The 14265-nt window shown below is 40.5% G+C and overlaps 1 protein-coding gene across 1 annotated transcript in view; it reads left to right on the forward strand.

The window, feature by feature from the left end:
* The window catches only part of NEB (nebulin), a 240272-nt gene that overhangs the window by 108581 nt on the left and 117426 nt on the right, over positions 1 to 14265 (forward strand). Inside the window, exons 60-65 of the mRNA XM_073807710.1 lie at positions 377 to 580; positions 854 to 958; positions 1046 to 1153; positions 9812 to 10123; positions 10413 to 10616; positions 11100 to 11204. Of these exons, the coding sequence (XP_073663811.1) occupies positions 377 to 580; positions 854 to 958; positions 1046 to 1153; positions 9812 to 10123; positions 10413 to 10616; positions 11100 to 11204 (1038 nt within the window). The remainder of the gene's footprint in view (positions 1 to 376; positions 581 to 853; positions 959 to 1045; positions 1154 to 9811; positions 10124 to 10412; positions 10617 to 11099; positions 11205 to 14265) is intronic.

Here is a 14265-nt window from a genome sequence, read left to right on the forward strand (position 1 = left end):
GAGTTGAGTTTATACAACTTGAGTTCTACCTCCCTGGACTAATGCCCACTCTCTATCCAGTCACACAGACATCTGAGAGCATCATTATTTCCATAAAGAAAGAACCAGCAAAGCACTGATTGCTTTGATGGAAACCTCTAGATTATTGATCTAGTAGAGTTGGGTCATTCTCTATGTTCTGTTTAAAATGTTTTTCAAAATAGGTTTCTAATCTGAATATTGGGTGGATTCACAAGACATAGCAAAATTTTTAAATTTCCCAAGAATCCAAGCATTGAAATATATAATATAATACAATGTATTATAATTCAAATTTTTATTTCTTTAAGGCATATCATTATGCTGATGTTTAGTGGTTTATCACTTACAATTTCAGAATTTGTACAAGGCCGACCTTCAGTGGCTCAAAGGCATTGGCTGGTTTCCTACTGGCTCTCTTGAGGATGAGAGGAACAAGAGAGCTACCCAGATTTTGAGTGACCACGTTTACCGCCAGCACCCAGATAAATTCACATTTTCCAGCCTTATGGATTCCATCCCAATGGTTTTGGCAAAAAACAACGCTATTACCATGAACCACGTAAGTCCTTTTTTTACTTGAGCGGGGTGTCAATTTTTGTATGTGTGTATGTAAACACTGAAATCTGTTTTGATAAAAGAAAAATCACATTCAATTATTTTGCTTGGTATTAAAGTGGTTTTTAAGTAAGTTTTGTGCTTCTTACTGACATGAGATACCTAGACGTAATGGTGTCACAAGTACTGACTCACAGAGTGGGCTCTCTTTACTCTCATTAAGAACCAGATTCATCACTGGCCTGTACTAGTCACATCCTTTTTTTGTTTCTTTCAGCATCTCTATACAGAAGCTTGGGATAAAGATAAAACCACTGTCCACATTATGCCAGACACCCCTGAAGTTTTACTTGCTAAACAAAACACAATAAATTACAGTGAGGTAAGCAATGTATTCATGGTGCATGATATATTTTTTCTTGCACTGCACTTTATATATCAAACTTACGATGATTTATGTCTATTTCAGAAACACTATAAACTTGGCCTAGAAGAAGCCAAGAAGAAAGGCTATGATATGCGGATAGATGCCATTCCCATCAGGATGGCCAAGGCCTCCAGAGACATTGCAAGTGAAGTAAGTGCACCTGTAGAGTTCTTTGCTCAGCTTTGGCTCAAAGATTTCTTTCTCTCTCAAAGATATGTAGTAGAGCAAGTAAGCTATGAAGTTAAGGTTCTAGCTAACAGTTTTTTGTAAGTAAATAGTTTAACATAATGGTAATAAAACTCTCAACATAAAGGTTAACTTCTAGGTATGACTGAGTCCACAGCAACATGCATTTCAAAATACTGTCTGTTCCCTGCTGAACAAAAGCACTGGCTACTTGACTATAGCTCAGACAGCCTTTTGGCTTTTCCACATGATGTGTACTTATATACAATTGAGCTCATCACAGGATCCCCTCCAAACCCAGCCCATTCATGCCCTGTAAACCAATGAACCTGTAAGGGCTGAAGGAATGGGACACATTATTCTATTTAAAGTCTAACCATCCATGCGCACCATGTGTTTATCTCTGCATCCTGTGATTGGCTGCAGATATTTACTTATTTCAAAATACGGGTTTGCTCACATTTCTAGAAATGTTTGTCCTTCTATTTCTTTTGTCTGTGAAGTCAAAAGCATATGTTCCCTTTATATCCAAAATATGGGAAGTAACTATCATACTTTAAAAACAAATATTCAACGATCACAGAATGGTTAAAAGTATTAATATATACCAATATAATGGAATACCTGCTGTCATTAAAATTCATGTTTGTAGGGAATGTATAATGACACAGGAAAATGCTTATATAATAACAAACGAGCAGGCGCAAACCCGTATACACTATGATTACTAATTTTATTCTCTCTCTCTCTCTCTTTCTGACACACACACACACACACACACACACACACACACACAAAGCCGTTTTCATCAGCGGTTATCACTGAATGGCAGAATAATGTCTTAGTTTTTATTTCCTTTTTTTTCTTTTTATTTATTTATTATTTTTTAACATCTTTATTGGAATTTAATTGCTTTACAGTGGTGTTTTACTTTCTGCTTTACAACAAAGTGAATCAGCTATACATATAAATATATCACCATATCTCGTCCCTCTTGCGTCTCCCTTCCACCCTACCTATCCCACCCCTCTAGGTGGTTACTAAGCACGGAGCTGATCTCCCTGTGCTATGCGGCTGCTTCCCACTAGCTATCTGTTTTACATTTGGTAGTGTAAATATGTCAGTGCTATTCTCTCACTTTGTCCCAGCTTACCCTTCCCCTCCCTGTGTCCTCAAGTCCGTTTTCTACATCTGCGTCTTTATTCCTGTCCTGCCCCTAGGTTCTTCATAACCAGTTTTTTTTTTTTTTTAGATTCCATATATATGTGTTAGCATATGGTATTTGTTTTTCTCTTTCTGACTCACTTCACTCTGTATTACATACTCTAGGTCCATCCACCTCACAACAAATAACTCAATTTCATTTCTTTTTATGGTTGAGTAATATTCCATTGTATATATGTGCCACATCTTCTTTATCCATTCATCTGTCGATGGACACTTAGGTTGCTTCCATGTCCTGGCTATTGTAAATGGAGCTGCAGTGAACATTGTGGTACATGCCTCTTTTTAAATTATGGTATTCTCAGGGTATATGCCCAGTAGTGGGATTGCTGGATCGTATGGTAGTTCTATTTTTAGTTTTTTAAGGAACCTCCATACTGTTCTCCATAGTGGCTGTATCAATTTACATTCCCACCAACAGTGCAAGAGGGTTCCCTTTTTTCCACAACCTCTCCACATTTATTGTTTGTAGATTTTTTTGATGATGGCCATTCTGACTGGTGTGAGGTGATACCTCATTGTAGTTTTGATTTGCATTTCTCTAATGATTAGTGATGTTGAGCATCCTTTCATGTGTCTGTTGGCAATCTGGATATCTTCTTTGGAGAAGTGTCTATTTAGGTCTTCTGCCCATTTTTGGATCGGGTTGTTTGTTTTTTTGATATTGCACTGCATGAGCTGCTTGTAAATTTTGGAGATGAATCCTTTGTCATTTGCGTCATTTGCAAATATTTTCTCCCATTCTGAGCATTGTCGTTTCATCTTGTTTATTGTTTTCCTTTGCTATGCCAAAGCTTTTACGTTTCATTAGGTCCCATTTGTTTATTTTTTTTATTTCCATTTCTATAAGAGGTGGATTAAAAAGGATCTTGCTATGATTTATGTCATAGAGTGTTCTGCCTATATTTTCCTCTAAGAGTTTTATAGTGTTTGGCCTTACATGTAGATCATTAATCCATTTTGAATTTATTTTTGTGTATGGTGTTAGGGAGTGTTCTAATTTCATTCTTTTCCATGTAGCTGTCCAGTTTTCCCAGCACCACTTATTGAAGAGGCTGTCTTTTTTCTGCATTGTATATTCTTGCCTCCTTTATCAAAAATAAGGTGACCATATGAGCGAGGGTTTATCTCTGGGCTTTCTATCCTCTTACATTGATCTATATTTCTGTTTTTGTGCCAGTACCATACTGTCTTACTTACTGTAGCTTTGTAGTATACCCTGAAGTCCAGGAGCCTGATTCCTCCAGCACCATTGTACTTTCTCAAGATTGCTTTGGCTATTCTAGGTCTTTTGTGTTTCCATAAAAATTGTGAAACGTTTTGTTCCAGTTCTGTGAAAAATGCCATTGGTAGTTTGATAGGGATTGCATTGAATCTGTAGATTGCTTTGGGTAGCATAATCATTTTCATAATGTTGATTCTTCCAATCCAAGAACATGGTATATCTCTCCATCTGTTTGTATCATCTTTAATTTCTTTCATCAGTGTCTTATAGTTTTCTGCATACAGGTCTTTTGTTTCCTTAGGTAAGTTTATTCCTAGGTATTTTCTTCTTTTTGTTGCAATGGTAAATGGGAGTTTTTCCTTAATTTCTCTTTCAGATTTTTCATCATTAGTGTATAGGAATGCAAGAGATTTCTGTGCGTTAATTTTGTATCCTGCTACTTTACCAAATTCATTGATTAGCTCTAGTAGTTTTCTGGTAGCGTCTTTAGGATTCTCTGTGTATAGTATCATGTCATCTGGAAACAGTGAAAGCTTTACTTCTTCTTTTCCGATTTGCATTCTTTTTCTTCTCTAATTGCTATGGCTAAAACTTCCAAAACTATGTTGAATAATAGTGGTGAGAGTGAGCAACCTTGTCCTGTTCCTGATCTTAGTGGAAATGATTTCAGTTTTTAACCATTGAGAACGATTTTGGCAGGGGGTTTGTCATATATGGCCTTTATTATGTTGAGGTAAGTTCCCTGTTTGCCAACTTTCTGGAGGGTTTTTGTCATAAATTGGTGTTGAATTTTGTCGATAGCTTTTTCTGCATCTGTTTGAGACGATCATATGGTTTTTATCCTTCAGTTTGTTAATATGGTGTATCCCATTGATTTGCATATATTGAAGAATCCTTGCATTCCTGGGATAAACCCCACTTGATTGTGGTGTATGAGACTTTTAATGTGCTGTTGGATTCTCTTTGCTAGTATATTGTTGAGGATTGCTGCATCTATGTTCATCAGTGATATTGGCCTCTAGTTTTCTTTTTTGTGACATCTTTTTCTGGTTTTGGTGTCAGGGTGTTGGTGGCCTCGCACAATGCGTTTGGGAGTGTTCCTCCCTCTGCTATATTTTGGAAGAGTTTGAGAAGGATGGGTGTTAGCTCTTCTCTAAATGTTTGATAGAATTTGCCTGTGAAGCCATCTGGTCCTGGGCTTTTGTTTGTTGGAAGATTTTTAATCACAGTCTCAATTTCAGTGCTTGTGATTGGTCTGTTTATATTTTCTTTTTTTTTGCAGGTTCAGTCTCAGAAGTTTGTGCTTTTCTAAGAATTTGTCCATTTCTTCCAGGTTGTCCATTTTATTGGCATATAGTTGCTTGTAGTAGTCTCTCATGATCCTTGGCATTTCTGCAGTGTCAGTTGTTACTTCTCCTTTTTCATTTCTAATTCTCTTGATATGAGTCTTCTCCCTTTTCTTCTTGATGAGTCTGGCTAATGGTTTATCGATTTTGTTTATCGTCTGGAAGAACCAGCTTTTAGTTTTGTTGATCTTTGCTCATTTCCTTCATTTCTTTTTCCATTAATTGTGATCTGATTTTTATGATTTCTTTCCTTCTGCTAACTTTGGGGTTTTTTTTGTCCTTTCTCTAATTGCTTTAGGTGTAAGGTTAGGTTGTTTATTTGAGATGTTTCTTGTTTCTTGAGGTAGGATTGTATTGCTATAAACTTTCCTCTTAGAACTGCTTTTGCTGCATCCCATAGGTTTTGGGTCATCTTATTTTCATTATCATTTATTTCTAGGTATTTTTTGATTTCCTCTTTGATTTCTTCAGTGATCTCTTAGTTAATAAGAACTGTATTGTTTAGCCTCCATGTGTTTGTATTTTTTACAGAATTTTTCTTGTAATTGATATCTAGTCTCATAGCGTTGTGGTTGGAAGAGATACTTGATATGATTTCAGTTTTCTTAAATTTACCATGGTTTGATTTCTGACCCAAGATATGATCTATCCTGGAGAATGTTCCATGAGCACTTGAGAAGAAAGTGTATTCTGTTGTTTTTGGATTGAATTTCCTATGAATATCAATTAAGTCCATCTTTTTTAATGTGTCATTTAAAGCTTGTGTTTCCTTATTTATTTTCATTTTGGATGATTTGTCCATTGATGAAAGTGGGGTGTTAAAGTCCCCTACTATGATTGTGTTACTGTCAATTTCCCCTTTAATGGCTGTTAGCATTTGCCTTATGTGTTGAGGTGCTCCTATGTTGGGTGCATAAATATTTACAATTGTTATATCTTCTTCTTGGATCGATCCCTTGATCATGATGTAGTGTCCTTATTTGTCTCTTGTAATAGTCTTTTTGTTAAAATCTATTTTGTCTGATATGAGAATTGCTACTCTCGCTTTCTTTAGATTTCCATTTGCATGGAATATCTTTTTCCATCCCCTCACTTTCACTCTGTATGTGTCCTTAGGTCTGAAGTGGGTCTCTTGTAGATAACATACATATGGGTCTTGTTTTTGTATCCATTCAACCAGTCTATGTCTTTTGGTTGGAGCGTTTAATCCATTTACATCTAAGGTAATTATCGATATGTACGTTCCTATTACCATTTTCTTAGTTATTTTGGGTTTTCTATTGTAGGTCTTTTCTTTCTCTTGTGTTTCCTACCTAGAGAAGTTCCTTTAGCATTTGTTGTAAAGCTGGTATCCATTCAGCCAGTCTATGTCTTTTGGTTGGAGCATTTAATCCATTTACATCTAAGGTAATTATCGATACGTATGTTCCTATTACCATTTTCTTAGTTATTTTGGGTTTGTTTTTGTAGATCTTTTTCTTCTCTTGTGTTTCCTGCCTAGAGAAGTTCCTTTAGCATTTGTTGTAAAGCTGGTTTGGTGGTGCTGAATTCTCTTAGCTTTTGCTTGTCTGTAAAGGTTTTAATTTCTCTGTCAAATCTGAATGAAATCCTTGCTGGGTAGAGTAATCTTGGTTGTACTTTTTTCCCTTTCATCACTTTAAATATGTCCTGCCATTCCCTTCTGGCTTGCAGAGTTTCTGTGGAAAGATCAACTGTTAAGTTTATGGAGATTCCCTTGTATGTTATTTGTTGCTTTTCCATTGCTGCTTTTAATATTTTTTTCTTTGCATTTAATTTTTGATAATTTGATTAATATGTGTCTTGACATGTTTCTCCTTGGATTTATCCTGTATGGGACTCTCTGTGCTTCCTGGACTTGATTAACTATTTCCTTTCCCATATTAGGGAAGTTTTCAACTTTAACCTCTTCAAATATTTTCTCAGTCTCTTTCTTCTGCAACCCTATAATTTGAATGTTGGTGCATTTAATGTTGTCCCAGAGGTCTCTGAGACTGTCCTCAATTCTTTTCATTCTTTTTTCTTTATTCTGCTCTGCAGTAGCTATTTCCACTCTTTTAACTTCTGGGTCACTTATCCGTTCTCCTACCTCAGTTATTCTGCTATGGATCCCTTCTAGAGAATTTTAACTTTCATTTATTGTGTTATTCATCATTGTTTGTTTGCCCCTTTGTTCTTCTAGGTCCTTGTTAAAAATTTCTTGTATTTTCTCCATTCTATTTCCAGGATTTTGGATCATCTTTCCTATCATTACTCTGCATTCCTTTTCAGGCAGACTGCCTATTTCCTCTTCATTTGTTTGGTCTGGTGGGTTTTTACCTTGCTCCTTCATCTGCTGTGTGTTTCTCTGTCTTCTCATTTTGCTTAACTTACTGTGTTTGGGGTCTCTTTTTCGCAGGCTGCAGGTTCGTAGTTCCTGTTGTTTTTGGTGTCTGTCCCCAGTGGCTAAGGTTGGTTCAGTGGGTTGTGTAGGCTTCCTGGTGGAGGGGACTAGTGCCTGTGTTCTGGTGGATGAGGCTGGATCTTGTCTTTCTGGTGGGCAGGGCTGTGTTTGGTGGTGTGTTTTGGGGTGTCTGTGACCTTATTATGATTTTAGGCAGCCTCTCTGCTAATGGGTGGGGTTGTGTTCCTGTCTTGCTAGTTGTTTGGCATAGGGTGTTCAGCATTGTAGCTTGCTGGTCGTTGTGTGGAGCTGGGTCTTAGCATTGACATGGAGATCTCTGGGAGAGCTTTTGCTACTTGATATTACGTGGAGTCGGGAGGTCTTTGGTGGATCAATGTCCTGAACTCGCCTCTCCCACCTCAGAGGCACAGGCCTGACACCTGGCCAGAACACCAAGGCCCTGTCAGCCACACGGCTCAAAAGAAAAGGGACAAAAACAGAAAAGAGAAGGATGTTATTAAAATAAAAAATAATTATTAGAAATTTAAAAGTAATAAAAAAAGAAAGAAAAAAGAGAGCAACCAAACCAAAAAACAAATCCACCACTTATAACAAGCACTAAAACCAAGAAAAAATGGATAGACAGAATCCTAGGACAAATGGTAAAAACAACGCTCTATAGACAAAATCACACAAAGAAGTGTACACATACACACTTACAAAAAGAGAAAAAGGAAAAAAATATATATAATTCCTCCCAAAGTCCACCGCCTCAATTTTGGGGTGATTCTTTTTCTATTCAGGTATTCCACAGATGCAGGGTACATCAAGTTGATTGTGGAGATTTAATCTGCTGCTCCTGAGCCTGCTGGGAGAGATTTCCCTTTTTCTTCTTCGTTAGCACAGCTCCTGGGGTTCAGCTTTGGATTTGGCCCCGCCTCTGTGTGTAGGTTGCCTGAGGGTGTCTGTTCTTTGCTCAGACAGGACGGGGTTAAAGTAGCAGCTGATCAGGGGCCTCTGGCTCACTCAGGCCAGGGGAGGGAGGGGTACGGATGTGGGGCGAGCCTGTAGCGGCAGAGGGCAGCGTAACGTGGCAACTGTCTGAGGCGAGCCATGTGTTCTCCCGGGGAAGTTGTCCCTGGATCACGGGACCCTGGCAGTGGTGGGCTGCACAGGCTCCCCGGAAGGGAGGTGTGGATAGTGACCTGTGCCTGCACACAGGCTTCTTGGTGGCTTCAGCAGCATCCTTAGCATTTCATGCCCATCTCTGGTGTCCGCACTGATAGCCACGGCTCCTGCCTGTCTTTGGAGCTCATTTAGGCGGTGCTCTGAATTCCCTCACTTCGCGCACCAAAACAATGGTCTGTTGCCTCTTAGGCAGGTCCAGATTTTTTCCGGGACTCCCTCCCAGCTAGCTGTAGTGCACTAGCCCCCTTCAGGCTCCGCTCACGCGGCCAACCCCAGTCCTCTCCCTGAGATCTGACTTCCAAAGCCCGAGCCTCAGCTCCCAGCCCCGACCCGTCCCAGCGGGTGAGAGACAAGCCTCTCAGGCTTGAGTGCTGGTCAGCACCGATCCTCTGTACGGGAATCTCTCCGCTTTGCCCTCTGCACCCCTGTTGCCGTGCTCTCCTCTGTGGCTCCAGAGCTTCCCCCCCGCCACCCCCCGTCTCCACCAGTGAAGGGGCTTCCTGGTTTGTGGAAACTTTTCCTCCTTCACAGCTCCCTCCCAGACGTGCAGGTCCCGTCCCTATTCTTTTGTCTCTGTTTTTTCTTTTTTCTTTTGCCCTACCCAACTACGTGAGGAGTTTCTTGCCTCTTGGGAGGTCTGAGGTCTTCTGCCAGCGTTCAGAAGGTGTTCTGTAGGAGTTGTTGCACATGTAGATACATTTCTGATGTATTTGTGGGGAGGAAGGTGATCTCCACGTCTTACTCCTCCGCCATCTTGAAGGTCTCCCCTCATTTATTTTTAAAATAAGTTTATTTACAATCTGGTGACAACAAAGCTTGTGTAATCTTCAAACAGAGAGCTTCTGAATATATGAGTTCACTTTTCCGGGTCTTAGTTCCTTCATCTTTCACCCGTGCTCCCCGGGGCCCAACGGTGCATGCACAAGGCCACCCAGTGGTGACATGCTGACTGCCACCCCCGTCTAGAGCAGCACCAAGGGCCCTGCGGAGGCCGAACACACGAGGGCGCACACTGGCTGAGCGCAGGACGATGCAGGGTCTGGCCAGGCGCAGGGGCCTATTTTCTTTTTTGTATACATATACAAGCTTTATTTTCTAAATGGTTTACAAGATGCAGACACACATTATTTATATATTCGGGGGGAAACATGTTTTTAATGAATAGGAAAATCTGAGCCTACTAATCATTTTATACTAAAAGTTATACTAGGTGACTATCAGTATTTTTCTTCTTCAAGTTCAAATACAAAGAAGATTATCGTAAGCAGCTTGGCCATCACATTGGTGCCCGAGCGATACATGACGACCCAAAGATGATGTGGTCCATGCATGTGGCGAAGATCCAGAGTGACCGGGAGTACAAGAAGGACTTTGAGAAGTGGAAGACCAAGTTCAGCAGCCCAGTGGACATGCTGGGGGTGGTGCTGGCCAAGAAGTGCCAGACCTTGGTCAGTGACATAGACTACAAGAACTACCTGCACCAGTGGACCTGCCTGCCCGACCAGAACGACGTCATGCACGCTCGGCATGCCTATGACCTCCAGAGCGACGTGAGTACTGAGGATCATAATGCCGTGCAAAGGTGGGAAATCAGTGAATTAACACCCCTTGGATAAGTGGCACCAAACTCACCAGCCCCTGCAAGTGGAGCATAACATTTCTTCTTTTCCTGTGAGTGTTAAATGTCAAACCCTCCAGACCGAAAAGGAATATTGTCTGATACCCTGCCTGTCCACCAAACTACGTTTTCAAGAGTGTTCTTACTTTATTTCAGATCCTTCTGATGAAAATGCCTTCCCAAACCAGAGATAAATATTTATTGGCTATTTGTATCAACAGAATATGTACAAGGCAGATCTCCAATGGCTGAGAGGCATCGGCTGGGTTCCCATTGGCTCTTTGGATGTGGAACAATGCAAAAGGGCAACTGAAATTTTGAGTGATAAAATCTATCGCCAGCCTCCAGACAAATTCAGGTTTACCAGCGTGACTGATTCTCTGGAACAAGTGTTGGCCAAGAACAACGCCATCACTATGAACAAGGTGAGGCTTCAGAGTTCAGAGAACCAAGGTAGGACTCCTAAAGCTAAACCAAAGGAAAAGAAGCATGATCAGGAGAAGAAAGAAATAGAGCAGTGAGCAAGAAAAGATATCTGTCTGTTATCTATCTATATCTATCCATATCTGTCTACCTAATGTCTATGTCATTTATATTTTAACATTTACTTCAGTAGTTATTTCGTAGTTCTGATAAAATGGTACATTTTTATGGAAAATCATCTCTGCATAAAAGATATTCTGAATTTCCTTTTGTAAGCATACAACTCAGAGTATAAGAAGGCACTCATACATATATGTTCTACTGTGAACTGGTTACTTTACTTGAAGATACGTGTAAAATACATAATGTGTATAAAATACGTAACCTTTTGTTATTTCTCTTTATAAACTTCTTGTGGCCTTGAAGTTTCGATTAACAATACACTGAAGTTTTTTCCTGATGACATTTTATATTTTCCTTGCTAGCGTTTATACACGGAAGCCTGGGACAAAGACAAGACCCAGATCCACATCGCACCAGATACACCAGAAATTACGCAGGCAAGAGTGAACAAAATCAACTACAGTCAGGTGGGAGCAGATGCTAATTCTATGACATTTGCATGGTGTTTCATATTTCAGTTAATCCATTCCATGGTGATGTAATACTAAATGACAACTTTGTAAAGAATGTCTTTTCTTGCTCCGTGTGAATACCAACTCTTTCATTTCTCACTTACCTAAACATCAGTCTTCAAGTAACACATATTATCATTTCGGAAGTGCAAGTTATAAGAATGAATGATTTAAGCAGTAACCAGAAGATTAATTAGACCTTCCTCTTTTATTAATTTAAGAAATTAGCAATAGACCAAAATACATTTATCTTCTCCTTATGCTACAGAGCTGTGCTAAATGTATTTGCCACATATGACTGATTTTTCCTAAATTGTACTTTAGGGTCAAAATTTAAGATTTTTAATGTAAAAGATTTAAGACAAGGATTAAAATCAAAGTACAGGGCTTTACTGGTGACGCAGTGGTTGAGAGTCCGCCTGCCGATGCAGGGGACACGGGTTTGTGCCCCGGTCGGGGAAGATCCCACATGCCGCGGAGCGGCTGGGCCCGTGAGCCATGGCCGCTGAGCCTGCGCATCCAGAGCCTGTGCTCCGCAACGGGAGAGGCCACAACAGTGAGAGGCCCGCGTACCGCAAAAAAAAAAAAAAAAAAAAAACCCCACAGGACTATCAAATAACACTGAGAGACAGAGACAGAGAATCTGTCAATATATAAATATATTAGCAAGCCCATTTTCTGTTCACTTTCTGTGAGCATAGAGCCGTGTGCCCCCATATCCGAAGCACAGATGTTTAGGCTGAGAGGTCAGTCTCCTCTAGTGCAGGAGTCCCCGCCCAATAGGTCGTCATCCTGCCTTCGCTTAAGTGTTCTCGGTGACGAGGTGCTTATAAATCTCATAAATCAACCTATTTGTTCTGGAAAGTTCCTTTAGAAGATGCTTTTCATGTATTGGGTCAATGGTTTCTCTCTGTAGACCCACATAATCCTCTAAGACCATGCAGAACCAAACTGTGCCAACTCCATAGGCACTGTGTGCCTGCGCTGCCACTTCACCCCAGGTTCTCTTTATAATCCAAGCATCCCAAGCTCCTGGGCATTCCTCACATGACACCCCTGCTGGAATGTGACTCTCAGAACCAAACAAAATCCTGCGAGTGAGGAATGACTAGTGTAGGGTACAGCCGACATTGCATTTCCTCTTCTGGACATTTATCCTCCATTTCTGCACTCTGTGCCTTGGGGCTCCTTGGGGCTATGTCAGTGCTGGTGTGCGTGGGACTTGGGCTCAACCAAAACCCTAAGACAACTTACATGGGCTTAAACTAGGTTTCCTCTATCTTGTATTTATACATTTGGCAACTTAAATCTCAGTTCAAAGATTGACATTTATCTCTCTGCATGTTTTTCTTAGAATGAGCCTATTGGTTTAAGCCTGTGGAGATTTTTGTGACTCTAAGATTCTGTCAGATGATGTATTAGTTATTTCTTCCAGCTTTGTGCTACCAGTGAGGAAAATATTGTTTCTTTGACAGCATAAATCAACAGCGTGTTACTCTTCTGCAGAATATAACTGAGAGACTTTAGATTGACTAGCCACCACCTTAAGTCATTTTATTTTTCAGGGGTGCAAACTATAATTTTAATGCTTATATAACTAGCTCTTAATTGTCACCCCAAACTAAAATTGTCAAGTCCCACTCTGAAATCAAAATTAAGTGAATTTTCAGCTGAACCTGCACTATAGGTCCCATAGTGTTACAGGAAAGCGTGTGCTATATGAGCAGATATTTTGAGAGACAAAGGGTCCCTGTAACTAGCCACTCAGCATTTCTGGAACTGTCAACTCTGTCTTTGCTGCAAAAGCTCAGAGATGTCGTATGTTGCCCCTGGTTTGAAGAGGCCCAGGAAGAATGCCTGAACCGATTGCCTAACCCGCCTGGTCTGCTTTCTCTGACTATTCTCTGTCAGTTTAGTTCATTTCTATTGTGTTTCTTTCTCATTTAGGATAGGAAGATACAATGCAAATTTGATGATGTCACTCTTCCTCAAAGATTGTTGTTGGTTTCCCTTTTCCTATAGAATTAAGGATAAAGTTATCTTAGCACCAGGCCTTCATAGTCCGACTCCCGATTCTTTTCAGTTCTGTCCTGCCACTTCCTCTGGCACTGCCCGCCCCTGCCCCCCTGCCACCGCCGCTTGACGCCCCTGCACTTTCACTGCCCCGTACTTTGATTCATGGAAGTTCCTCTGCCCTTGACCACCATCTCAGTCTATTGAAACCATATTTATCACTCAGGGTCCAATGCCAAGGTCATGCCCTCTGAGGAAACTTCCTGATTTTCAATTCAGAATAAATTGCTCCTTCCTAGAGCTCGTTCTTTTTTTTTTTTTTTAAACATTCAGTCTTTTTTTAAAAAATATTTACTTATTTATGTATCTATTTGGTTGCGTGGGGTCTTAGTTGTGACAGGTGGGCTCTCCAGCCATGGCTCGTGGGCTCCTTAGTTGCGGCAGCCAGGCTCCCCAGCTGCGGCCCCAGAGCTCCTTAGTTGCAGCTTTCTGGCTTCTTAGTAACAGCATGCAGGCACCCCAGCTGTGGCATGCAAACTCTTAGTTGCGCCATGCATGTGGGATCTAGTTCCCTGACCAGGGATCAAACCCAGGCCCCCTGCATTGGGACCGTGGAGTCTTGTCCACTGCGGCACTAGGGAAGTCCCGTGGAGCTCATTCTTAATAATATGGTTAAAACACCTTTCATGGTCTGACTTTTTGGCAGCTTGTTCCGCAGGTTATCAGTCTTTCCATCAGTTCTCCCAGAAACCCTGAAGATGGGAGAGGCCTCATATTCATCTTTGTTTCCCAAGTACCAAGCACAGTCATGGCACAGAGTCAGTGCAGAATAAATGTGGATCAAATGAGTGTCCCTTCTGTCCACACTTTGCCACCTTAGGCCCATGAGTTTCAGCTTAATTTTTCCAGTTCTTTCCAAAACTGATTCATTGTTATAACTAAAAGTTTTAAAACCATGAATAATATCTGTATATGGTTAATGTAACATAAGTTTTAAAATAAA

This window comes from Tursiops truncatus, chromosome 7 (genome assembly GCF_011762595.2).
Source record: "Tursiops truncatus isolate mTurTru1 chromosome 7, mTurTru1.mat.Y, whole genome shotgun sequence".
NCBI classification, from domain to species: domain Eukaryota; kingdom Metazoa; phylum Chordata; class Mammalia; order Artiodactyla; family Delphinidae; genus Tursiops; species Tursiops truncatus.